The sequence below is a fragment of the Lepidochelys olivacea genome (genome assembly GCF_965140295.1).
Source record: "Lepidochelys olivacea isolate rLepOli2 genome assembly, chromosome: 10".
NCBI lineage: Eukaryota > Metazoa > Chordata > Testudines > Cheloniidae > Lepidochelys > Lepidochelys olivacea.
The window spans coordinates 15,202,263-15,230,087 of NC_140420.1; the positions used below are offsets into that span (position 1 = coordinate 15,202,263).

A 27,825-nucleotide genomic window follows, 5' to 3' on the forward strand; every position below is an offset into this window, starting at 1 on the left:
TATAATAAATTAGGAGATTAGGAGCATTAACTTATTTTCCTATTTACAATTTTATGCTTCTTAGTCAAATTAATGATGTACTGCAAGAAACTAATTTTAGCTATATTCAAACATCTCTTATCAAGGTACCATGGAGTCTTAAACTAATACTTCAAACAGAAGAAGTTTTATTTGAGACATTATCCTCAACTCAAATGAATTTTCTATTTGTTCTTATTAATAATAAAGTACACATTTTGTGGGCTTTTAGTATGCTTATACCTGATAGTTAATCTATATAAAGCAAAGTTTAACAATGTACTTGTATTGTGCAAATACTACCTGTTCAAAAAAGCCATGTTGTTCATAAGCAATAGCAGTTGCTGTCTCTGGAAATTTACAGCGCTTTTGCCATAGTCCAGCCCACATATCCTCCTCTTGTAACAGAGAGTACAGCTCAGCTAGGGAATCCAGTATTTCCTAAAAAAAACCACAGCAAATAACCAAGCACATTCTTCTAAGGTCAAAACGTTGCTGGATTTTTGTGATCAATTTTTTTATTAAGTAAATGCCTTACACATTAAAGTATGTTAGTTGGCGTATTTTAAAGTAAAATGTATGATAAAAACACCACACAACATACTGTAAGAAAGAAAGACGTGAAAACAACAATTAAGTTCTAAATATGATATTTTTTAATTTTATGTATAGCTCTCCACTGTATAATCACTCTTTAAAAACCCAGGAAGTAAGTGGTCTGTTATCACCTGATATATAAAAAATTAACAATGCACCATATTATAATTCAACTGCTCTCAAAACTTGCTCACCTGTTGACCTGGCTTGTCATATTAGGTCTTTTTATGGTAATTAACATGATAGCTACACACTTTAGCACTCAGTTTGGACAGATACTTTCATGTTTAACTTTTTATGTCAGCTGGTTATGGTCACCCTAGGTCTTCTCTGCTTTTAGTAGGCTATCATAAGTGAATTAATGTTATTCCTTACCTGTTGAGGAGGGGTTATGCTTTCCTGCTCATAAAATTCTGTTGTCTGCTTAGGTTTAATCTGAAGACTCAATCCTTTTTCAAAGGCTTGATGTTCCAGCATCAATGTGGAACGGAACCATAGGTTGTGAGTTTTACCCAAGTACTTAAGCACACAGGGCCTGATGGGAATGGGAGGAACACACTGTGACATTGCTTCCACAAAACAATTTAGTGCACTCGGTTGGCAGTCTCGCTGCACTTGGTGGCTACCACTGCATAAGAAAGGGCTTATTTCACCTGCAAGAGCCTGGAATTAAACAACAGAAACAGTGACTATTTCATTCAGACGATTCCAACACTTAGGACATATTTAAAGTCTTACTAATGATATACAGATCAGGGAATTTTCATATAGTAGTTAAAACATGAAAAGATTAATTCCCTTTGAAATCTGAAGAGACCAATTTCTTTCAAAAGCAACCAGTATTAAGACATATAGCTGGAGGAAACACTAGAAATGGATTTTTTTAAAGTGAGGGAACAAGTAATTATGGCAGAAAATTACAATCTACTGAAACACCAGCTACTACCAAAAAGACACAAAAATGATTCTCACATGCTGCTGTCTATCAGATAAAATTTTCCACAATCGGGAGAAAAGCTGGATCCAAGTCTTCTCTGCTAATGGTGTAGAGATATGACACAACTGAACAAAGGCACTTAATAACGCTCCAGTCTAGAAATAGAGAAACAATTAGGGATGCAAAAGAAAAAAAAAGACCTTTCAATGAATTTGCACCATGAAAGAGTTACTGTATAATACAGTCCAGCAGCTAAGCTTCCCCAAGATGTGTGCAAGCAGTTACATTACTTGCTTTACCAAGTGTTCCATAACCAATACAATTTTTCAAAATTTCCCTTTGGTGGAAAGAGAAAACTATTGTGAAATAAATGTAATCATATTCCAATGTTTATTAAAACAACAACTCATGACTATAACAGCTACAAATAAAAAAGCAAGAAGCTCTCATGGAAGAGAAGAGAAAAGGGTGACCAATGGGGTTGCTCTCTATTTGGTGGTAAGACAAAACAAGCGGGCTAATTGGCTAGATCTACTGATATGATCAGAGTACCACAAAATAGCGGTCATCTAACAATTAGCTTCTTATGAATTATTAAAAGACAGTGCTGTTTATAATCTGTTACCACGCTTTACTAATTGATTTAATCCTTTCTTGTGTTTTCATGGCACTAGTTTTCTTATCTAAATGCAACAGATATTTTGTTCAATTCTAAATGCAATAGGTGTATCTGGCAAAACCTTTATTGATGTGTACTGAGGTTAGGAGCCCAAATCACCTGATTTCACCCACTCAAAGGCAGGGTTTTCCAGATGCCCTGTGTTTACCCACATGTGGCCCTTCAGACTGAGTACCAGCATGATAGTACATCATTTCCACTAACAAAAGTAACTGGAAATACAATTAGCAACTTTTCAAATTGTCAGTAGAACTAAGCAGTTCTCACTTTATTCCTTAATGAAGACACTCACTCAAGCTTGCTTAACCTCAAGGTTTTGGAGATAAATTAGGCCCTTATTATTGCTTGCAAAAGCTCAAGACTGTTGAGGTGGCCAAAGCAATCAGCACCACAAGTACCACAGGAGCAGCAGTGGCAGCCAGGAAAGTGACATAAAATATACACCTCTACCCCAATATAACGTGAATCTGGATATAATGCGGTAAAGCAGCGCTCCGGGGAGCAAGGCTGCTTTACCTCATTATATCCGAATTCATGTTACCACAAGCAGTTCCTCTACGCCCCCCGCCCACTTGCTGAGCCCCTCCCCCGCCCCAGCTCACCTCTGCCTCCTTCCACGAGCGTGCCGTTGCTCCGCTTCTCCCCACTCCCTCCCAGGCTTGCCACGAGTCAGCTGTTTGGCACGGCAAGCCTGGGAGGGAGACAGGGAGGGTGGAGAAGTGGAGCGGTGGTGGAGCACTCAGGGGAGGAGGCGGAGGTAAGCTGGGGCGGCGGGGGCGCAGTGAGGGCCGCAGCAAGTAACCGGGGGCGCAGAAGAACCGCTCCCTTCCCCAACTCACCTTCGCTCCGCCTCCTCCCCTGAGCGACCTCCACTTCCTTCCTTCCTTCCAGCGCCAATCAGCTGAGGGGGTTGGGGGGGAGCAGAGTGGCAGCGGCACGCTCAGGGGGAGAGGCGGAGGCAGAGCGGAGGTAAGCTGGGGCGAGGAGTGATTCCTCTCCCTACCCTGATATAACGTGGTCTCACCTATAAGATGGTAAGATTTTTTGGTTCCAGAGGACCGCGTTACATCGGGGTAGAGGTGTATTAGCGGCGGGACAGGACCAGGTAAAACAGGCTGCAGAGATTACACCTCTTGAATCTCTGAGCCCTATTGTTTTCAGAACTTGGGCAAAGTGAAGACTATGCTTTTTCTTCCAAATGGAGGAGAGAAATATGATGGCATAGGTATAGAATGGAGTTAGATGCTGGGGGAGAGGACCAGGAGAAAGCCAAATGTAAAAGTTAGTAGGCTCTAGTTTTCAAAAGACTTATGAAATATACAGTATTAGCATAAAATAAAATGAACAGTGGAACCAAAGAAACAAAAAAGAATTCATTTGTGCGCATCACAGTTTGGGGATTTCAATACTGCAGCAATGGTTTTCATGCTATACGACCGATAACTTATACCAACCTTCACTTCTCGAAGAGAGTCAAGGAACTTGTCATGCCTGTTGGTCAACATGTGCAGTTGGTTGCCTATGTCTTTCTCAGAAAGTTCTTTGGTTTTAGGCGTACTCGTCTGATCTCCTGGAGCCAATTCAATGTCAATCTCCACATCCTACACAAAAGTAAGGCCAATTAGAATGCTGATACTTTCAAGTAAGTAATTATCACCGCTCCATTTCTGTACAAATATAAAAAAAAAAAAGTGTTCTACTCATTATTTCAGCCCTTGTTACCTATTATTGTCATTTTTTTTAGGATTTGAAAATTTAATTCCCACTGTTAAGGGAGAAAGAAAGGGCCAAAGCAGTCATCTAGAATAGACGGAAGATTAAAAAAAAAAGATGAATTAACATGGGTTCACAGAGCTAGTAAGTCCAATGGTAGTAAACCATTGTTTCAAATTTAATTACAACTACATCTACTTAACTTCATTATTCGTTTACACTAGGTGTCACTGCACATTACTTTACACACGTGTATAGCAATTCAGACTAGCATGAGGATGTGTCCCATAAACTGTGCTTGGTGAGACATCATCATCTCCTGTAAAATAAAAATAAAATGTTACCTCTTCTTTGGATTCGCTGTTTTCTCTTTCTCGAGGCTCTTGTTTGACATGGGTTACCATAGCAAATGCTGCCCGATCGTGACTGTCAGCAAGGTTGATTACATTAGTGATAGATGGAAGCATGGCTCCCTGACAGCTTGTGCCAATTGTAGTATTTCTTTCACACACTGCCAACAGGAGCTAAGAAATTAAAAAACAAGGCAAAGATTTTAACCCAGTGTGTGTGATGTATTTAAGCACACATGCCCTTGATTTATTTTTTATTACACCTTTTTTCCTAGACATAAGAGGACTCTGTCCTTCTCAAATCCACCGTGAATGGCGGGAGGACAACGTTCAGCAGCTTGAACTTCCCTTTAGTAATTGAGTTTGGATGTCAGGCTGGCCTGAATGAGTCAGAATTTTATCTACTTTTCATCAGAGCAATTATTTCTACCAACTGGTTCATGCGCAGAAGCCAAGGACCAACTAGTTTCTTAAATTTTTTTTATTAAAAACCATTGTTGTGTTTGACATATCCCTCACTCTCCCTGTGTTTCTGAAATAGGCACAAATTCAAACACATCTTAAAAGAACAAAGATTTAGACTGAACAGAACAACAGAAAGGAAATGCAATTACATTCTCTGCTGTATATGTTCAAGCACAAAAGGGTCAATAAGGAAGTTAAGATGGCAACTGAAGTTGCCGAGCAGTTGGAGAAAACTGGATAGTGAGAGTCTAGGACATGGACATTTGGCCATTAATCTGCACCTCTGCTGGCAGTATCAGAAGGGCCAAAGATTGAATGGGCATGGAGTATCTTGTCTTTGCTAGATGTTCCCCTTTTGGTCAGAGCTGAGGTTTATCAATAGGGGAGAAGCTTGAAGTCCTGCTGTTCATGCCACACATATTCAGAGAACAAAGTGTACTTCCATCTTCAGCTAATCACCTTCTGTCACTGATATGTGGTAGGTCATTGTGCCTTTGGGGTTGCCATTTGATTATAGCTCCAACAGAAAATGTATTGCCATACGTTAGGACAGTAAGATTAGAGACCCCATAAGGACACATAGGGAACAGGAGTCTTCTGCATTTAAGCATCATATTTTCATGGAATTTTTTTTAATTAGTGTCTAAATCTACATAATATATACAATTTTCCACTAAAATACATGGCTTACCTAAATAGAGATGTAGAAGATTCCTCCTGTTCCTTGTCACACTGAAAGCTGCTCTGATTTTTCTCAGATGATGAAGAAGTTAATAAAATGACTGCTTTGTGCTTGGTTATTTTATACTCAAATTTTGAAATACAGGTCATTTCAAAGAAATTGGTGATTTAGTTATGTTTTGTTTTAGATAAAGTGATCAGAAACCAGGTTTCACACCACAGCGATCCCCCTTTAAAATCTCTCTCAGCAACAGTTCTGACACTCCATTCTGATCTGTCTTTTCGGATTCAATCTGCCAAAAAGATTCCTCCTCCAGTCATTTTTTGTTTGCAAGTCATTTTTTGCTTAAAGAAAATCTGAGCACTGACTAGGCTTTTCTCAGATAAACTGAAGCCTTAAAGCTTTAAAAGTCACTGGAGACACTGTCAACTGGATTCAAGAACATGGTTGCAGAGATTTCCCAGACATCAGCTTTCCAATATTTAAAAGCTTAGTACTTATTTTAAAATGTTCTGAGCCTCTAAAATGGCACCCTTGATATGCGGAGTTTTACAGGGCTATATCACTTTTCAAGATACACAATACAGCTACACATTCATAAGGGAAAGGAGGAGCAAATATCATTTATAAAATTACATTCACGGTTCTCATAAAAAATGGTTTTCCTACCTCAATGCATTGCTTAATCCAAAAGTGGTTTCCCATTGCTTCCCAGTTTTGAGAACAAGTTACATAAAGTAGGCGTTCATAGACACGACGCTTCATAGAATTGTCAAAGACCTCAAAAAATTTGGCTCGGATGAGCGGCTGAGCACAACGCAGCCCCGAAAGGAATGCAGGTTCAAGTTTAGCAGTGAGCTCGCTTCCAGAAAGATTCTCATCCCTAGGAAGAAAACATAAGCAATTGATAATACACAGGCCTGTGAAAGCGTAACCTATTTATTTAGCCGGAGGATATTTTCTTTTGTTCTTCCAATTTCTGGAAGATGTTAATATCTAGAGTCAAGTGTGGCTTTATCTACTGCCAAAAAAAGCATAAGTTTCTGTGACATATCAAAAAGTCCCTTCAGAACATCTCACATGGAGTCAGATCACAAGAACAAATACCACAATGGCCAAGAGACCCACCATGTCCAATGGAAGTCACTATTTATCTCTCTGGATTAGCTCTCCAACAAACCTTCCTACAAGCTTAATGTTATAGGGCTCAAATTAGTAATGCAATGTTTCAGTGGTTTCAATATGAGTCCATTGTCCAGATTGGGCAAGCTGGAATTTTGGGTGGTGGAATCACCCCTGCACCACGCAGTTATGCAAACTGCTTTTAGAACATCTCACACTCAAACTAGAAGTTCATGTGTATACAATGCTAATCACTATAGACAATAATTGTTAGCCAGGTGCCATACATGCAGGGGCAGACGTTTGAGAAGAACATTTAAGAATATATTAGTACATGACACAAAACTCCCCTGCAATCCGCAGAAAATTCCTGGTTAAGTGTCAAGCTTTGTCTTTACTGGGAAGTAGCCCTGATTTCAGTCATGAGCATAGCCGCATAAGTGCACACTTCTATTTTGGATAAGGCAATCTTTGATTTGCACTGGTGGAGGTTATTTCTGCTTGAAATACCCAGGTAAGCTCCACTGATGCAAACTGAGGCTTGCTTTGTCTACAACTAAGGGTTTGCACCATTGTTGCTACTCTGCTAGCTGGCTATGAATGGCTGAAAACAAGGCATATGTTTAAAGTACAAAATTCCTTAGTGGCCATTATAACTTACTAGAAGTGCACACACCATCTTGTGGTGAGGCAATTACTGTAAAATGTTTTTCTATACAGGGCTAGAAGACTCAAGTGTGGCTATCTAAGAGCATGGCTACACTGGAAACTTCAAAGTGCTCCCGTGGCAGTGCTTTGAAGTGCAAGTGTGGTCGTGCGAGAGCTCTCCCAGTGCTCCTGGTAATTCACCTCTCGGAGCCTGTTTACACAAGTACTTTAAAGCACTCTGACTTGGTGCGCTCAGGGGGGTGATTTTTCATACAGAGCGCTATAAAATGTAAGTGTAGCCAAGCCCTTAGTAACTAGAAAAATATGCATTACAATAAGTTTCCAGGAGAAAAGCTTCATACAAAGGGGAAAGGAGGGACACTGCACTAGCAGTCAATTCTATCTCTGCAACATGATCAACTATGAAGATGCCACAGCCCCTTTTCTTTTTGCTTGGAGCAAGGGCTGCAAAAAGATTTTGTATCTGAAGATCTAATGTGAATATGTAAATATGTTCACTCCAGTCTCAGTGAAATAAACTGATTGTGCATTTTACAACAAATCTACTATAGCCCTAAAAGATGGATAGCATGTTATAAAGGTCATGTATGGTACAAATTATGAACCAATAAGCTGTAATACTTGATTAATTGCTATAATTACCTATAGACATAGTTAACAAGGTCTAAGAACTGGGCATTTAATTCAAGGTCTTCTGGAAAACGCTTTTCAATGTAGGTCATCATTTTCACTAGCAAAATGGACTTCTCCCGGAGAGTAGGTGTCTGTTAAAATGAGACATGATTAATTTTCTCAATTCATCTTAAAACACAAGGAGAAATGGCATGTTCAAAGTACATTTTAGCCATCCTCTACACCATTTTTTTCACTCCTACGCTACTGAAAAATGGCTTTACACAAGGTCATGCTTTCTAAAAGTATAAAAACCAAAAACTCTAAAGTATTTATAGTTCTAGAATAGATACTATGCTGGAAATATAAATGGATGCTATGGATAAATAAATAAAGCTATGGATGCTTAAAATCATTAAAAAAGATAAAAGTTTAATTGTTTAATAGCTAGTGCCACTATATAAATCTATGGTACACCCACACCTTGAATACTGCATGCAGTTCTGGTCACCCCATCTCAAAAACATATTAGAATTGGAAGAAGGGCAACAAAAATGATTAGGGGTTTGGCACAGCTCCCACATGAGGAGAGATTAAAAAGGTTGGGACAGTTCATATTAGGAAATAAAGAGATGACTAAGGGGGGATATGATGGAGGTCTAAATCATGAATGGTGTAGAGAAAGTGAATAAGCGTATCTTACCCCTTCATCTAACACAAGAACCAGGGGTCACCCAATGACAGGTTTACATCAAACATAAGGAAATACTTACTAACACTCCAGCAGTCAACCTGTGGAAACTGGGTTCAAAAAAGAATTATATGTTCATGGAGGAAAGGTCCACCAATGGCTATTAGCCAAAATGGTCAGGGATGCAACCATATACTCTGGGTATCCCTAAACCTCTGACTACCAGAAGCTGTAAATGGATGACAGGGCATGGAACATTCAATAAATTGCCCTGTTCTGCTCATTTTTTCTGAAGCATCTGAGACCAGCCACTACTGGAAGACAAGATACTAGGTTAGATGGACCACTGGTCTGACCTCGTATGGACATTCTTGTGACTATAAATACTGTGACCAACCAGTGGTCCAGAAAGGTGTAAAAAAATTTTTGGCTACACTGCCATTGAACCATACTAGAGACACATGGTGGGTGAGGCAATATTGTTTGTTGGACCAACTTCTGTTGGTGGGAGAGATCAGCTTTCAAGCCACACAGAGCTCTTCTTCAGGTCTGGGAAAGGTACTCCCAGCATCACAGCAACATGCAATGTGGAAGAGACTATTTAACATAAGTAGTTAGCACATATTGTAAGGGCCACCCAAATACCCCAAGATAATATGCTTCAATCCAAAAATAAAACGCTCTGTCCACACACCCCTAGTTGTCACCTAACCACCCGACACTGGAATCCATATGGGATATCAAACACGTACAACGCATACTTGATGGGGACCCCATCCTGAAACAAATCTTTCCTGAACTCCTACTTCTGGCCATCAAACTACATCGCAACCTCTCCAAGCTCATCATCAGAAGCAAGCTCCCTACACACCAGGGCACACCAAGTCAAAGCAGCATCCGACCCTGCCAGAACATCAGATGCAAAACCTGCAGAATCTCTCTGCTACAATGATCAACACCCACTCACGACACTCCTCAAGAGCCTATACACGCCTATCACAAAAAACGTAGGCAAGAACAATGCAGGAAAAATCCCTACACTTAAGACAACAGCAATTATGCCTTGAGAAGTACATACAAATAAAAGGTTTTGGGTTACTGCATGAGAAAAGCCCCACAGTACACACACACCCACAGGCATAAAAATATGTACTCATCACACCAAAGAAAGAAGATTTTCAATAGTCTAAAATTTTCAGTCTGTCAATTTAAAAACTTGAATCAGGATCTTAGCTTGAACTCGCAACATTTTGGACCTTATTCACTGCCAAATTCTTTCAGAAATAAGATGTAGGTAAGGATACTGCATGATGTTATGGAAAGTGATATAATTGGTAAGATAGAGCTTCACCTACAAATATTCGGTCATCTTACTTTAACTGAAGCAACTTTACATGGCTCTATAATACTGGCTTTTGGACACTTGAACCTTTGGCTTTAAAAAAAAAAAGTTCTCTTACCAAAGCACTATTTCACATGAAAGGGAAAATGTAGCTTATAATGTACTGAGTATTCTTAACTCCATTTCTTCCTTGGGAGCCCAGAGTGTTCACAACTTATAGATCGCACTTAAAAATATGCAGACTTAGGTCCTTACAGAACCCTTTGTCAAACACTGAACAGAAAATGCAAGTTAGAGGTTTTCATTAGTTTTTGACTGGAATAAGGATTTTCACCTGATTTAACTTTTCAATTTACCTGATTGGCTGCCATTGGAGAATTGTTTTTCACCCACTCTTCCACTATTTTTACCACTGCACGAAGAATTTTAGCATCAGAAGATTTTTCAATCAGAGATGTTAGAATAGCTTGGATAAAATTTTTCCTCATCTCCATGCTCATCACAGCAAGACGAGTTTTCACAAGATCCAAGCTCAGCATTACCAGTTCACTTGTACCTGCTATGGATAGAAGTGCATAATTTTATAAATCAGTCATTTCATATGCCAGAAAAAATGGTTTCAGTTGGAACTGCACAGTAGAACCTTTGAGTTCTAACTTTGCTAACAATCTGTGAAGCTGATAACTGCTAAATATCACCCCTTCTCTCAGGCAACAGATAGGTAAGCTAATGAACACATTACACAAGAAACACAGAATCACAGAAATACAGGGCTGGAAATGATCTCAAAAGGTAATCTAATCTAGTCCAGTCCCCTGAGCTGAGGTAGGACCACGTAAACCTAGACCATCGCTCACAGGTATTTGTCCAACCTGTTCTTTAAAAACTTCCAATGACAGGGATTTCAGAACCTCCCTTGGAAGTCTGCTCCAGTACTTAACTATCCTTATTAGTTAGAAAGATTTTCCTAATATGTAACCTAAATCTCCCTTGCTGCAGCTTTAGTGGATTACTTTTTGTCCTACTTCCAGTGAACATGGAGAACAATTGATCACACTCCTCTTTGTAACAGTCCTTAACATATTTGAAGACTCATCAGGTTCCCCCTCAGTTTTCTTTTCTCCAGACTGAACATGTCTAGTTTTTTTAACCTTTCCTCATAGGTCAGGTTCTCTAAACCTTTTATCATTTTTGTTGATCTCTCTGGACTTTCCCCAAGTTGTCCACATCTTTCCAAAGTTGTGGCATCCAGAAATGGACACAGTACCCAGCTAAGACCTCACCAGTGCTGAGGAGAGCAGGACAATTGCCTGCAGTGTCTTATATATAACATTCAAATTAATACACCCAGAATATTAGCTTTTTTTTTTTGCAACTTCATCACATTGTTGAATTATATTCAATTTGTGATCCACTATAACCCCCAGATCCTTTTCAGCAGTACTACCACCTACCCAGTTAAGCAGGGTGGGTAATCAATGATTTTTTTAAATAAAAAAATTAAAAATAGGGTTTTTTATTTATTATTTAAACTATAATAGCTTTCATTTGAAAAGGTTTATTTTTAAAAATAAACGTAACACAAAATATGTTAAGGCCTAATTATAATTTAGTTGTCAACGTGAAACATGTTTTGATAAGAGAAGTTTATATATCCAAAACATTTCAGGTTTTGCTTAATAAAAATAAATGTTATATGTGGTTTTGTGTTTAATTAAATTCCAGTTACCATCCTAATGCAGCATGACAAATCATGAATAAAAAACTTAATTTTCTAGTAAATATATCATTCAACATTTTCTAACCTACTGAAAATGTACAATTAATAAGCATCAGAAAATACTAAGCTATATAATTGCTTAAATAAATGTATATAGTTTGCTAGGTAGCAAAAAGATTTACCAAATCTAGAATAAAGGTTCTATTTAGTTGTAAATCAACATGTTTTACTAGTTATATCAACCAATGAGAATTCTTCAGAAAATAACTGAAATACAAGTGGAAAAGTTGATTAAATCAATTATTTAAATGGAGGCTTTCCATGTGGTGATTTAAATTGCCTTGATTTAAATCAATCCATCCTGCAATTAAGGATAACATGGTTAAAGGACTCTTTATGGGTGCAACTTTATGGAAAATTCTAGGGAAAACTATTAAAATAACAACAAATTAACAGAAAATGTTACCATGGATACAAATCCTTATAATCACTTTGAAAACAGTCTGTCTATGTACCATACCCAAAACAATGGCCCACAGTGCTCTTCAGGAGAGCCTTCCCCTTTGGTCATGTCCATGTGAAAATAATTCAGTTGGAAAGGTATGGTGAGGCCTCATTTTAATAATACTTTGACAAATATTACAGTATACCAATAAATCATGAGGTATAAATAATTGAAGCTAAACTTGTCAAAATGAAAACAATATTTTGTGAGGCAGTATTCTTATTCTGTTAATATCCTGACTTGCTTATCTGCCAAATTTAATAATTTGCAATGAGTTACTCACGGATTAGTCTCAATTCACAAGGTTCTTTTTTTGTGTAATTAGAATGCGAGTTAGAAATCTAATATTGGAAGTGCTTCTTCCAAACTATTTTCCTCAGCAAATTCACCATTAATTGAAATATTTTGTTCTTTAATATCACTGTATTTCTTTAGCAACATTTTTTATTGACACATGATTTGGGTCATTTGATGACAGACAAAACTCCATCTACTGATAAAGTCACCATTGTAAGAAGATAACAAGGGCACCAACTCGGAGCAAACGGATTTCACAAACAACTGCTTCACTACTATTAGCTTACACCTCTTATTTTAAGAGTCCCTGAAAGCAGAGAACTGTCAATCTACACTCCTGAAGAATCCAATAATTTTTAAATATACTGCATGTCAAACATTTACTAACCAAGTGATGTTTGACTCAATATTATGTTAGAGTTTTGTTCAGCAGGTATTAAGAACACACAAAATGTTACTTTTTTCCAGTCGATACTTTCAACAAGATTTCTCACTTTTTACTGGATTATTTTCAAATCATTCAACGCACTATGGAATTCACAACCTTACATACACAAGCAGCTAAAACCACTCTAAATCTCTGCATTATGATGGGATGCATTACATTACTTAAAATCTTTATTAACCTGCATTATTACCTGTGGTTGCTTCTGCTGTTCCTGATGCAGCCTGTGGATTCAAATGTTCCCTGACCATTTTCTGTAGGGATCGCATGAAGACTGAAATCAGTCTGTCTATGTAGCTTGGATTGTTACTGCATGCAGACTTCAAAATCATTAAAGTACCTAAGATATAAATAAAAATTCTTTAAAGACAACTAAAATCATCATTCATAATTTGGGTAACCAGATGAACATAAGAATGGCCATACTGGGTCAGAACAAAGGTCCATCTATCCCAGTATCCTGTCTTCCGAACAGGTCATCATCAAGTGATCCATCCCGTGTTGCCCATTCCCAGCTTCTGGCAAACAGAGGCTAGGGACACCATGCCCTGTTTTGAGTAAACTAAATAATTCTGTACTCGTCCAATGAAAGGACAGGCGCAGTGCTCTACTTTTGGACAGTTGTGTCCTACCTTGGATATGCAGCTATCCCTGTTACAAAGACAGGAAATCTATGCAGATGCATGATGGAAAAGGTTAGCAAACCAAGATTAATGGCAATATTTCGCTATTTATCTCTCTCAAAGCATTCCTTTCTACTCAGTCAAAAGCTCAGTTTTGCAATAGAAATACCCCAAATATATCTAATAGTTGACTCTTGCCTTGTTAAATGGCTTTTTTCATGCCTTGGAACATGTCAGTTCTTAAATCCCATAATATGAAAATAAAGCATCATACTTGTTGGATACAGATGTAATCCTCCCAGAATGTAATTAATTAGTTTCATATATCAGTTACTAAGTAGGTAAGAAATCATCATAATTAAAAGGGTACATACTCGAGCTATGCAGGAGCTGTCATTTAGTATTAAAGACGCTTCCTAAGTGTCTGTATTAGAACAAATATGTATTTTCCCCCTCAAACTGTATATTTGTTAACAATGCCTGTGCACATATATTGGATATAAATGTAGAGATTGATGCTCCTCTGAAGTATGTTGGTGTTCACGTATGGCAGCTGATTTTACAAGATATATAGCAACACCTGTCCTCACACAGTATACAGATAGACTAGAAACCCTATTCTGGCAGTAACAACCATTTCCTACTTTTCTGCAACTTCATAATTCATCAAATAACCCAAAACAATATTTAGAGTTCAAGTGTTTTATTAACAGACAGAATGACTGCTTTACTTTATTTTGTCCCTCCTTTTCCACCCCTCACAAATACTCTGGTATCTTCTGTTAAGAGTCTGGACCGCTTTTTTATAATCGATAAGATATAGACTGACTCAGGGAAAACAGTAGAATCTAACCTTGGAGTGTGCTTTGGACAAATGATAAAAAGTCTCTTTCTTGGTTAGTGTGTTGTATAGCACATCCTGACACCTGACAAATAGGCAATTCCCTAAGTGAAATTACACCTGTCTACACAGATCACAAACTAGGATACTGAAGGACATTTGCCATTTAAAGCAGCAAGCTTTTCTAACTCGTGCAATTTCAAGTTTGCATTATTGACAGAACCAATTCTGTGCCAAACTTGCTATGACCAGCCAAACTGTCTAATCATTCCAACATATCTCAGTTGTAGTCAAGCATTCAGACAAGAACTAAAGGGAGATTAGTTCCCTGGTAGTTTAATCAGTGTAAATAAATAGTGAACTAGGAATGTGTTTCAGCTTTTCAAAAATGTGCTTAATAAAAATACATTCAGAAATGTTACCTTTTGAAAAGAGAGTGTACTGTATCTGGGATTCTTCACTTATTCAGAATCCAAGTTCTAAAGAAGACTCTTATGTGATTTAAATCAGCTAACATTTGATGCTTTCAACAAACTGGTGCTTGTATTCAAATGAAAAATACTGGACAAAAAACATTTATGTGTATTTACTTCATTTTTTAAAATACCCATGATCTTATGCCCCAAAAAATAGTAACTGGAGGATTTTGGCTGCTCCAGCTGAAATTTCCAATAGCTTTTACTTTACATCATTGTTAGTTTAAATGCCTTTTCTCCTTCCTATGTGCCCTTAGTAACTAAGGCACCTATCCAGCCACCAGTATCCATTTTCAACACTTATCTTCAAGCCAGCTGCTTGGGAATGATAGAATGCAATGAGCCCTGTAGTCTTATTCCTCAAGGCTGTCAGCCTTCTTCCCAAGGTCATGTCTACATCCAGATTTCCCAGGGCGGCACACAACACTATCTACATGGCTATCAACCCCCTTACAGAAAATAAAATAAAACCTAATGACAGAGAACACGCTAATTAGCGAGCCAATTTATAGACATGTCCGAGAAGAACGAGAAACTCACCAAAGAGTTGGGAAGGATTAGCATTAGTGGCTTTTTCATAATTAGTAAGTCCTTCATAGATAACCTTTCCGACTGCAGCATATAGGCATTCCAGCTCTTCGTATTTTGATGCTACACTTGAAGTACCTGAGACAGAGTTGACAACATAAAAACCAAATAAGTTTTATAATATTACAGTTATTAAAACAGTACAAGGGGCTCTCTCTGAACCTTCCATACTTGCATGTAAAAAAAACCCTGTATCTATTATACAACCACTGTGGCCTCTGTGTTGGGTATCACTTCCCCAGTATGCTCACTAAAATTTTCCTAGTAATAAGATGGTCTCGATTAATTTAGTAGTGCTATGACTAAGTAGTGCTTATCCTTGTCAAGTGTTCCATGTTACCTAAAGCCTCTCTTTACACCCAATTTCTCTTTCTTGTCTTAGTAAAACAGGGATGTTCAACTACTGAAAAACAGCATTTTTCAAAGCAGAAAAATGGTAATTGCAAAAGACATTAAATTTATAGCAGGCATTTCTTGAGTCAAAGTAATGACTGCCACAGGTTATTAAGTTTTTATGTCAATGGATAATGATGTATTCCACATGATTACTTATTGCAACTTTTTTTTTTTTTTTTAACAGAGGTTGAAAGTGCAAGCTAAAATGGATCATAAAATGCAGAACACATAAAACAGAAGATTAGCATATTCAGAAATCTCTCCCTGCCCCCCCTCCCCCAAACCACTTAAGTTATGCAGTGATAAAAGAAAAAGGAGGAGGAAAATACCACATACTTGGTTCTGTGGGGAATATACTCATTAAGCGAGAGAGTAGACTGTGGACAGCCCTCAAAACCTTGGTGTTTCCACATGTCATACAAGCTGCTACTCCTCGTTGCAGAGGTTTGAAGCTGCTAAGGATAGCTGGAGACTGCAGTACAGTTAATAGGAAACTTAGGACCTCTAGCCCAGTGCAAATGTTGGCAAAGTTGGCCTGATTGGGCTGTTCCTAGAAGAACACATATACGGGAAAAAACAACAAACAAAAGAGTATTAGACTTGTTAGCTCACATAAACCTGTGTAAAATCTACAACAATATGATTCCAGGCTTCCATATTACAAGAGTTTCAATTCCACTTTCTTATAAACAGCCATGTTTTCCAGATCTGCAAGATATGAGATACTGGAAGCCACTAACTGCATAGCAGAAATTTACCTATTTGCATAGTTTTAACATTACAGGAGTGGTGAAAGCAGCAAAGAAAATGGCTAGCTAGACACTGCTTGGAACAATGGGCTGCACTATATTTGCCTGTGGAAATACCTTAAAGAAAAAGATATTGAAAAGCAGGTATAAAACAGCTTATTCTGATGGACCTTTAAAAGAAGCGCTTATGAGAAATGGGTGCTTCAAGCCCAGAAACAGGATGTTTGAAACTAAACCAACTGAATGAGTGGAAACTAAAAGATTTTGCTAGCCTTGTCTGTCTCCCATCCTAAAATATAACCACTGTTACACTGAATTAGGCTGTATGACTTCACCTAACAGAAAGCAGAAGGATATTATTCATTATTTGGATTACTGTAGTGCCTAGGAGCCCTAATGCTAGCTTACCATTTAAATGTTATATAAGCACTAGGGCCACCCACCTTCCTGCCTGTTTTTTTTGTTTTTTTTTTTTGGCCTACTAGCTGCTGGATGCGGCGAGCTCTGCCTTTTCCAACTCTGTGATGCCTACAGGACCACAATAAGAAAGTAGAAGATTTGCAAGAGATGACAAACTGGAAGACTTCTTCTCCAGAGCACTGGAGGGAGTTAGGACAGACTACAGTTCAACAACTGGAAGTCCCAGACAACCTGGTTCTCTCAATTGCTCATGCAAGTAAATTTGCCATCCTCACCATTACTCTATGTTCTTATATTTATCTGGAAAAGGGTAACAATCTCCAGGACTCCACTCCTGAGCAAGGACTTGAATGCAGGTCGCCCCTCTGCCAGTGAGTACCCTAACTGCCAGGCTATAGGATATTCTGAGACGGGGGTCTCACCTTTCCTGATGAATCTTCGTATAAAATACTTGAGCAATCATTGGGCCAGAAACAGAGGATGATTCTATAGCCCAGTGTTCAGAGGACTTACCTCATCTGGGAGGAGGACATACTTGGTTCCTAGGTCTACTTCACTGAATATTTAAGTATTTTGTAAAAAATGGAACAGCTTCAACAACAGGAGAAATTAAGAGAGCCCCATCCCCAGAATACCCTGGAGGTTAGGCACTCACATGGGGAAGAGGGGAGGAACAGTGGTTCAAGGTTCCTGCTCCGGAACAGCAATTCAAATCTGGACCTCCCACATCCCAGGTGAGTGACCTAACCACCAGCCTAAATGTTATAAGGGGGCACCACCACTACCATCACCTATTTCTCTTGCTCCTCCTCCAGTTTTTGTGCTTAAAATCCCCCTTGTGAATATAGCCTGAAAAATTGAAACAAGACGCATCATCAATGTTAAACTTTGTTCAGAGATTTCTGAACGTTCTTTTTTATTTGTTTCAACAAACAATTCACTAAAATTGTCCCAAAATTGCATTTTTCAGTGAAAAAAGTTACAGCTATAAAACTTGGCCCAGCTTTATTCCTAAGTACAAGCCCCTGCATCTTCTATTCACAGAAATATTCAAGTGCGGTCTTGTTTTACCCAAGTCCTGTTATTTCTGCTCAGCCACCAATACCTTGTAAGGCCTGCACTCAGATAATATATTTGCATTGGCATTACTGAGACCAAGAAAGGTGGGTGGGAGATAATTCTGACAAAAAGCTGAATAGGTAGTGTTTCATTTGTAGGACTGAAGAGAAAATGATGTGCTGAATTGCGGTTAAGTAATTGTGCATGTATTCAGCGTGGATAACATTTGCTCCTGAAGTGCTGAATGTTAATGGGAGTTCTCATTAGTTAAGTTGTACAGTATTTTTGAGAAGCATACGTAGAGTTTTGAGTAATGAATAATGATGAAGCATCATCAACTACAGAGGTTGAAAGCCAAATGTACAAGGGTATATAAAAATAACAGCATTCACCACCTTTAAACAGAGGTGAACTAAACCAGCCCCAATGGTAGGAGGAAAAAATTATTAAGTGACTACCTTTTAAAAATAAGATTACAAAAGCAACTATCTTCACACCAGTAATGTACAGTTTCTAAACATTTGGAAAAAGGAATCATGGTAAAAGTACTCTTTAAAAATCTTAAATTCATTTACTATTGCAGCGAAGTAGGTTTTGCCACTGCTTTATTCCACAGTGGGAAACCAAAAAGTGATCCCAACATATTTACCACAATAAGAAAGTTCATACTACTTATAGTAGTAGTATGGTACAAATAACTTAGTTTATAGTATTGTAATGGCATATTATATGGCATACTGTCATGTAATGTATTAAAAATAGGGATATCAAATGACTAAAAAAGATCAATTAAACACAAGATTTAAAAAACTGTCACGATTAATTGCTGTTTTAATGGCACTGTTAAACAACAATACAATACCAATTTAAATTGACTATAAATATTTTGGTAGTTTTTCTACATTTTCAGATATATTGATTGTATTCTGTGTTGTAACTGAAAAGTGTAAAGTGCTCACTTTATATTATTTTTATTACAAATATATTATATCTATCTACTATATATTACAAAGAGAGATAAATAAATAGTATGTTTCAATTCATCTCATACAAGTACTGTAGTGCAATTGCTTTATCTTGAAAGTGCAACTTACAAATGCAGAATTTCTTTTAACATAACTGCACTCAAAAACAAAATAATGTAGAACTTCAGAGCCTACAAGTCCACTCAGTCCTACTTCTTGTTGAGCCAATCGTTAAGACAAATGAGTTTGTTTACATTTACCTGCCTGCTTCTTATTTATGTCACCTGAAAGTGAGAACAGGCATTCGAATGGCACTGTTGTAGCCAGCCCTGCAAGAAATTTACATGCCAGATATGCTAAACATTTGTATGCCTTTTCATGCTTGTACTTGTAGGCTCTAAAGTTTTACATATTTTTTTTTCATATAACACTCAAAAACAAAACAAAAATACATTTAAGTGTTCTACATATTAATCATAAATTTAAATTGGTATTCTATTATTATTTAATAGTGTAATTAAAACTGCAATTTATCACGACTTTTTTTTTTAACCCAGTTAATTTGTTTTACGTTAATAGCATGCTTTAACTATGCCATAATTAAAAACTTCACTGTTAAGTATAGAATGCCAACCTTTCACTAAGACAAGGTAGGTGTTATCTTTTATTAGATCAACTTCTGTTGGTGAGAGAGACAAGCTTTTGCGCTACAAAGAGCTCTTCTTCAGGTCTGTACCACCACCAACTCCTTGCACCAGTCATTTCTCCACCAACCTTTGTCCCAGTTTCCCTACTCGCCATCCCCAGACCCGATTCCTCAACACTCTGCATTCCAGTCAGACAGCCTCCTCCCTTCTCCTTCATCCTGCTTGGGCATCAGCAAAGGAAGCACTGAGAACAATGAAGGAACTGCCTCCATGCTCTTAATTCTGGTGCCGGGTGTCTCAGCGGTTCCCAGCTGCCAAGAGGGGCAATTGTAGAGACAGTCCTGCCGCCCTAGGCTGGAGCATGTCCAGCACGGATAGAATCTTCAGCGACTTTACTTGCCAAACTTTTATAAGTCTCTGCTGAGCATGTGCAAACAGATCCATAAGCTTATTTGTTTCCTTTATTTTGTTTCTATCGATTTTATATGTAGTATTTACATTACATGTTAGACCAAAAATCAGTTTTAATGACTCTACAAAGAAACTAAAATTATTTAACAATACTAGCATTGCTACAAATGCTTGACAGAAAGATTCTAACATTTATTAACGTGCACTTCCATTCCCAAATGTTGACTTTTACCTAAATCCTCTTGTCAAGAAAAATGACAAGAATAATTACTCAAAAAACCTATAAATCAATTTCATTAGTTCTAGTAATGACAGTGATTAAACTAGTAATTAAATGGACAACATTTAATTTAAAATTCTCTACATCAATGTTGTGCTACTATCTTCAATATATAGTCTAAACCTAAGATCTGCATATTATAAATAAAATAGATCTCTTGGATACTGACTTATCAAGAAATAGGTAAATTGTTAAAGACCTTCAATATCTTATTAAGCCAGTACTCAATTATGTCCTGTGTTACTGAATCTTAAAGCTCTATAGGGCTGGAATGTAACTTACCACAGTCATTAGCAGTTTATCAAACCACTGCAGTTTGAGTTCTGATTTTGGCCACATATCTGGTCGTAAAGCTGTCTTCAAAAGGTTAACGCAGCGTCGAGACAGCAATTCTCCAGGAGATCCAGCAGTGTTTGAGTTGTCATTTACCTAGCAATTAATCAAAATTACTGCAGAATGACAACCATTTATAACCACGATCTTTATAACTCATTAATTTTTTATACATCCTACATATGCATATCATTGTCTAGTTTTGGAAAGGCTTAGCTAAAGTAACTATACCAACACAGTCACGATACTGTATTACACAAAAGGCTAGTATTGTGTTTATATACAAACTGTTTTTAAAATGTTAACGGATTTACCTAGTCTCTGAAAAAATTCTCAAAGGAATGTCAGGTTGCAACAATATTTTAAAATGTATTATGCGAAGAATACAGCTGAGCAAACAATTCACAGGAACTATTTTGACTAATTTAATTGTTCATGCTCACAATTTGCCAATGAGCAGTTTAAAGTTCTTTAATTTATTCACATTTAAAATTATTCTGTGGGTAAAATTTTCAAAAGCATCTCAGTGGCTTAGGAGTCTAAGCCACATTTTCCAATGTTACTTAGGCACTTAAGAGACTACATCTCAGTGCAAGTCAGTAGGACATAGTTTTCTCACCCACTGATCATGTGATTTCGGCATGTAGAAACCTAAGTAATAACTGCTCTAGTTTTGTTCCAAAATATATTTTTGTATCTCAGAAACAAGTCAATGTCTTAAAGTTCTTTACATCTAAATGTCTCATCAGCTATCCAGACATCTCGGAGTATAACTACAAAGATATGGAACATGAATACTTTTAATAAAAATTTACATAAAAATCAGCACAACCCTATGTTTTTCATATGAACTTTTCATACCAATTTCCAAACTTTTCAGAAGACGACAGCCATTGTTGAAGTTTATACTTTTATCCCAGAGTGTATAATAAAAGGTTATTTGCATTTTTGAACACTAATGAAGCATTGGTACATGCATTTCAGAATCACACAGTACCTGGCAAGCAATTCTAATGAGGAAGTTGACCACAGTATCTGTATGCTGCTTGTCGATTGGCTTGGAAAGAAGTGCATCAGCTCCTGGCAACGACTGAGTACGTCCAAATACCTGTGCACACAATTTTTGTTCAATAAAAAAGAGGGGTAATGGTACATAATAAATTGTGCTTAAATAATAATATAAAGCACAACTATGAATTAATCGTAGTTTAACAGTGAGCAGGCTACAAAATTATGAAGGAAAATGAACATAAAGGTTACTTAATCTTAAAACTGCTGGTTATAAGAACAAAAGGAAACTGAATATTTCTTACTGCACTTATTGCCCCAGTAGCTGTCCTGAATCGTTTCACCTCTTGACCAGAATCAAGAGACAATCCTCTTTTAACAGAAGATGAGGCAGAACTTGCTCCTTCTCCACTTGTACTTGGATCCATATCTGAATCTGGCTGAAATATCAGCGATACACACATTTAAAAAAAATTCATGACAACATTTTGAGGTACATCAAGACTGTTACTATTCCTACCTGTTGATCTTTAATTCTCTGCAATTCCCATTTGATGACTACTTCAGCAAGGTCCACAGCCAGTTTTCTTTGTTCAATAGTAACACTAGGAGTGAAACCCAACCTCTGCATGGCACTAACCATATGTTGCACCAAATGGTGTCTTACAGGGTAATAAACCTGTAGAAATGGATTCATAAATATGTTACATGTAAACTAATTATATTCTACATATTCCCTACTACACAGAAAACAGGATGGTAAATTAACTGCATTTAAGCCCAGAGTTGGTTATATCTGTACCATGCTCATCCCTCTAGAATTAAGACAAGAAGCTGGTTCTTTGGTAAAACAGACATTTCTGACCAGATTTTCCCTGACCCACAGGTAAACCAGACTAAGGCTATGGCTACACTAGAGAGAGCGTACAGCAGTACAGCTGCTAATGTAGCTGCTCTAAGCTCTAATGTAGCTGCTCAAGCCAACAGGAGAGAGTTCTCCCGTCAGCTTAACTACTCCTCTCTCGCAAGCAGCGGTAGCTACGTCAGTGGGAGAAGCTCCCCTGCCAACATAGCGCTGTCCACACCAGTGCTTATGTCAGTGTAACTTATGTCACTCAGGGGTGTATTTTATTCACCCCCCTGACTGACATAAGTTATGCCGACATAAGCTGCAATACAGACATAGCCTAAGAATCATACCTATCTAGTGTTTCATTTTGGAAACAAACCACTCCAAACTTCACTTTCATTGTTGCTTTCAAATGTTTTACTAGCTCTTCAGTTGGCTCCCTATTTACGCTATTTCATACCGTGTGCAAGCTAATTTTAAAAGTGCTTATGGACCAAGACCAAACTGACCCTTTGTTTAAGTTAAATTGGTATTTCAGGCATTTGTGCGCTTTTGGGAACATGACTCTTTAAATGACCATATATGGGTGGAGGAGGCTTTAACAAACAAAAAATACAGAGGACATGTTAGTAGAAAAGGGAAAGATGAAACAATGTAAAAGCAAAAGTTCAAAGAGACAGAGGCATTTCAGAATTGGCCAGATATATTGGTACATTAACAGCAGACATTTTCAGCTTTAAATGTTTGTAGTACGCACATGTGCGTAGAGAACTATCTCCTTTAAATATTTGTTCTCTGCTGTATAATTTGAATCTCACTAATTTTTATTTAATCTGTATTATATCTCCTAGGCATCTAGGATAATTTGTCCAATTGTTCGGCTGGTCACTGTATACATACCTTGAAATGTTGTACTATTAAATGCAAAATATGGACCAGTTGTGGAACTGTATGGCCCTCTTCTACAATGATTTTCCGTGTCCAGTGAGTCAGCATCTGATGTCCATCCTCCATTCGAGCAGGCACAGCTGGAGTTAGAATAGCCATTGCCTGCCTGACAATTGCTCGAGCCTCCATTGCATGAGCTTTTAGAAGACTGTGAAAAACCTAAAAAAGGAGTGATCCTCTTAAACATGATACAAACCTCTTCTTCTAAAGAATAATACAGCTCTTTAAGACCTTTTTCCTTGAATAAACGGTAGTTTCACTCCCTTGTCCTACCTGCTATCCTGTTTTTCCCCAGTGTCTGATGCTGTTTTCTTATATTCTCTCCCCCATGAATCCCTTGACCTCTTTCTCAAACACCTTTCTTTCAAATGATACCACTAATGCCCTGATTTTAAAAGACCTCTAAATATTATCTGCTTCTTCACTGCCTCATCTCCCTTATTCCCCCATCTCTAAGCTCTTTGAAAGTGTCATCTACGCCCACGATCTTGAAGTGCCTTCATCTCTCTCCTTTACACCTGTCAGTTACCTTTTACCTTCTCCATATTCTAAAACTTCCCTAAAATTACCAATGATCTTCTCCACATTAAGTCCAATTCTCATTTTTCATGATCTTTTTGCTGCCATCTTTACCAGGAACAAGCCTCTCTTCCTGCTGAGCTTCCCAGGTGACTCTCCTCTCTCACCTACTACCTTCACTAGTTCCCTTCTTGTAGATACTCCACAAGGTGCTGGTCTTTGGCCTGCTCCTTCTATACTTGCTCCCTGTGTGATTTTATCTGCTCTTGCGGTTTTAGTTATCACATGTATAATGATTATTCAAAACTACATCTTCATCCTCCATGACAGGCCCTCCATTACAGAACAAAATAATGGATTAAAGAAAGCGTACACCAGAAACAGTACTTATCAGCATCCTTTTAGCATATTAGTGCAAATTTGTAAACAATACCTGCAACACTATCTTCTTATGTATGGCAAATTTTGCAATGATGTGTGCTAAAAGCAAATGTCCACTGTACTTGCACGCTGGGTCCACGCATGCCTTAGACAAGAGACAGGGCCAGGCAAAGGTCATCAGGCGTCGTAGTTTGCTGTTCCGATTCTTGTTATTGTCATGAATGTGATGTGGGGCATGTTCCACAAGAAGTGTTGCAAATTGCAAGAGATAAATTCTGAGTGAATCCAGCATGTCTGCCTGCTTTTCTGGGTCAAGTACCTATACCCAAGAGTGGAGGGGTAGCAAGATGAGAAGAGAGAGAAAAAAAGAAATATCTTTGTAAGCTCTACACACACATTACCAACTACAAAGACAAATATAGTTCACTAAGTCTATAAAAAAAACACATACTTTTACAGGTTGGAATCTACAGCAACAGATGAGATGACTTTTAGAACAATGTAATTTTATCACCAGCTATCAGCACTCTCCAAAGAAATGGGCTACTGTCCATTTCTCCTCTATTGCCCAAATGATCTTTGATTACACTGTATGCACATATATCTACATTTAGGGCCAGGTTTTCAAAAGTCTTCAGCACACACAACGGACGCCAGATTTTCATAAGAGATCAGCTCCCACTCTGGCAACTAAATGAAGTGAGCACATTTTTATAAAAAGGGGAGCTGAGCACTTCTGAAGATCTGGCCTTTAAAATATCTTCAACAGTGACTATCTTATCTTTGCCGACCGGTATAATAATGAGGCACAAGTCATTTCTAGGAGTCTGTAGAGACTCTTCTTACCAAGAGATAGGTGATACAGGGGGTTGCCACAGCAAGCCTTCATTTGTAAAAAATATGTTGAAATCCTAGTCAAGTCACAAGTAACTTGAGTATTTGTAATCTCATTCTAGCTCCTGGTGGATATTTCTCCACAATTCAAAATTATTATATGAGGCAGTATAATTGATCACTTATGTTTAGAGAAGGCCCTGGCCAGAAGTAGCAAGAATAATTCAGATCAGGATTGAAATGTCAATCAACTCAGGTACATTTATTTTATTTTTCGCTTTTCAATTCTTTAAAGCTAGCAGGGATTGATACCTTTGTTATAAAAACACTGGTGATACTTTCTGGATTATCTCCTTCTGGGTTGGGTGGTCCCAGAAGTTGTTCTCCTTCTGCCTTTTCAAAACTATATAAGAATGCAGGATTCAAGATATGCTGCAGAACCTACAAACCAGAAATGGAAGAAGTTAATACTATGCTATTAAGTTCTCTAAATAAAACAATTACTTAAAAAAGCTATATGGATTATTCCCGATTACTGACCAAACCAATGCACTGCAGCTTCAGAACCTCTTGACGTTCTCTCTTTCAAACTTAGAGAGATCCCATGTAAAAAAGCCTGAACAGACAGATAATTGGGGGGTGGGTGGAGGAGGAGGAGAGAAAAAACACACACAACACAAAAATTGGTTTCCTAGAAAGGGCAGATTAAGGATTTGTCTACACAGCCTGCGTCTGGACTTTGGGTATGGACTACAGAATGCACTAGCATGCTGTGCTGTATCTACCTTTTAGTTCACACCAGCTGTGTACCACACATGGGAGTTAGAGCACAGCACGCAAGTGCACTCTGTAATTTACACCCCATAGTCCAAACTGCAGGGCCACATAGGCATAACCTAAGAAATGCTCAACTTTGAAAGTCAGAGGAATTGCTGACTCCATGTATTATTGGTCTTCCACGTATATGGTATTTCACATAATTGGCTCTGCCAATTACTGAACTCTTTTTGACATTTAAGCAAGCAAGGTTTGTTGCCCTAGTTCCCAAGATGAGAATTAAACCTAAATATCAGCCTATTTTGATTTAATTGCTTTACTTACCTTGGCTTTCAGCTCATCTCCAAAGTTTGGGTCATTGAAGTCTACAAACCGGAAGAACAGAGCCCGTTTTTGGGAAATACTATAGTTTTTTGGGATTTCTTCTTCCATGTACTCCTTTAAGAAAGTCATATTGCAGAGAAAACGGCCTGTAAAAGCTCGAAGCAGCTGGAAGAGCAACTCTATATCACCATAATTCCTTCTGGAAAGGAAACAATTAAAATCTCTTGTGAGAAACTAGTATCAGACTATTTTGTTTGATAACTTGGGGGAGGAGTCATCATTGCTTTTAAACATGCACAGTTAAAAAATCCCAGGAGTCATTGAAAGTAGCCTTGGTTTTGGCTCCAACGGCAGCACTAAGGAGCAACTTTCAGCCTTTTCTTCCACACAGCATTATGTAGCAGTTTTATTTTGAAAGTACAGAAAAAATATACACAAATGGAAAAAAAACTGATTTGATCAATAAATAGTTCTACATACTTGCAGTAATTCAATAAGCAGTATGCCAGTAGTTTAGGTTCTTTCCAGTTTGTTGCAGCCATATTCTCCTTACGATGTCTTTCTTGAAAAGCTTCGCTTACCCACACACGTCTTAACTGACTCACTAAGGAATGTTGATTTGCCAACCAACATTCATCATTCTTAACTATAATACTTATGATCTGCCAAAAACAAACAAGACAAATACATCTATTAGACCTATATCTAATAGCAGCAATCAGAGAGACAAGGTGGGTTAGTTAATATATTTTATTAGACCAACTTCTGTTGGTGAAAGACACTGTTTCAAACTTACGCAGAGCACTTCTTCTAGTCTGGGAAACAAGGTGTTAACGGGCCACTTCACCTTGAATGGTCCCTTAGAACAGTGGTTGTCAAATTTATTTGATTGTGCCCTCCACCCCACCTTCTTTTTATCTGTAGCCCTTTACGCTCCCTTCCCCTCAAGTACATAAACCACCGCCCAGCTCTGAAGGCAGCATGGAGAGCAGCAGCTGCTGGCCAGGCGCCCAGCTCTGAAGGCAGACCAACTTCTCATGCTCCCCCCCGGATACATTCTGTGCCCCCAGCCCCCCAGTTTAGAACCTCTGCCTTAGCTTAGCATAAGTAGTTAGCACATATGCTATTTGTTGACCTTGTTTTTAACTGACACTCTTCGTACCTTTCCCAGACCAGAGGAAGAGCTCTATGTAACTTGAAAGCTTATCTGTCTCACCAACAGAAGATGGTCCAGTAAAAGATATTACCTCACTCACCTTGTCTCTCGAATACAAGGTGGAACAGACTGTTTAGCACAAGTGGTTCACATATATTTCAAGGGACCACTAAAGGTGAAGTGGCCCATTACCACCTCTCCAATCACCGGGAGTGGGGTGGGAAAAAGGGGGTGGGGTAGGGGAAAACTGTGGGGAGGTTTAGTGCGTTAAAGATTGTTGTAATAAGCCATAAATCCAGTGCCTCTATTAAGTCCATGATTTTTAGTGTTTAGCAAAAGTTATGCATTTAAGCTCCCAAGCTTGAAGGTGCCTTGGATCTTAAATTTATAACTTTG

The 27,825-nt window shown here is 38.0% G+C and overlaps 1 protein-coding gene across 3 annotated transcripts in view; it reads right to left on the bottom strand.

Annotated features, from left to right (window-relative positions):
- The window catches only part of TRRAP (transformation/transcription domain associated protein), a 154,311-nt gene that overhangs the window by 69,487 nt on the left and 56,999 nt on the right, over positions 1-27,825 (bottom strand). For all 3 annotated transcript variants that reach the window (XM_084641925.1, XM_084641926.1, XM_084641924.1), the window contains 20 exons: positions 26,754-26,935; positions 26,274-26,472; positions 25,485-25,613; positions 24,391-24,657; positions 23,391-23,597; positions 22,161-22,319; positions 21,946-22,080; positions 21,630-21,740; positions 20,582-20,728; positions 16,105-16,318; positions 15,325-15,450; positions 13,038-13,184; positions 10,234-10,436; positions 7,875-7,996; positions 6,111-6,324; positions 4,289-4,468; positions 3,686-3,832; positions 1,588-1,707; positions 991-1,278; positions 322-459 (listed from right to left, as the gene is read on the bottom strand). In XM_084641925.1, coding sequence (XP_084498051.1) covers positions 322-459; positions 991-1,278; positions 1,588-1,707; positions 3,686-3,832; positions 4,289-4,468; positions 6,111-6,324; positions 7,875-7,996; positions 10,234-10,436; positions 13,038-13,184; positions 15,325-15,450; positions 16,105-16,318; positions 20,582-20,728; positions 21,630-21,740; positions 21,946-22,080; positions 22,161-22,319; positions 23,391-23,597; positions 24,391-24,657; positions 25,485-25,613; positions 26,274-26,472; positions 26,754-26,935 — 3,435 coding nt within the window. The remainder of the gene's footprint in view (positions 1-321; positions 460-990; positions 1,279-1,587; positions 1,708-3,685; positions 3,833-4,288; positions 4,469-6,110; positions 6,325-7,874; positions 7,997-10,233; positions 10,437-13,037; positions 13,185-15,324; positions 15,451-16,104; positions 16,319-20,581; positions 20,729-21,629; positions 21,741-21,945; positions 22,081-22,160; positions 22,320-23,390; positions 23,598-24,390; positions 24,658-25,484; positions 25,614-26,273; positions 26,473-26,753; positions 26,936-27,825) is intronic.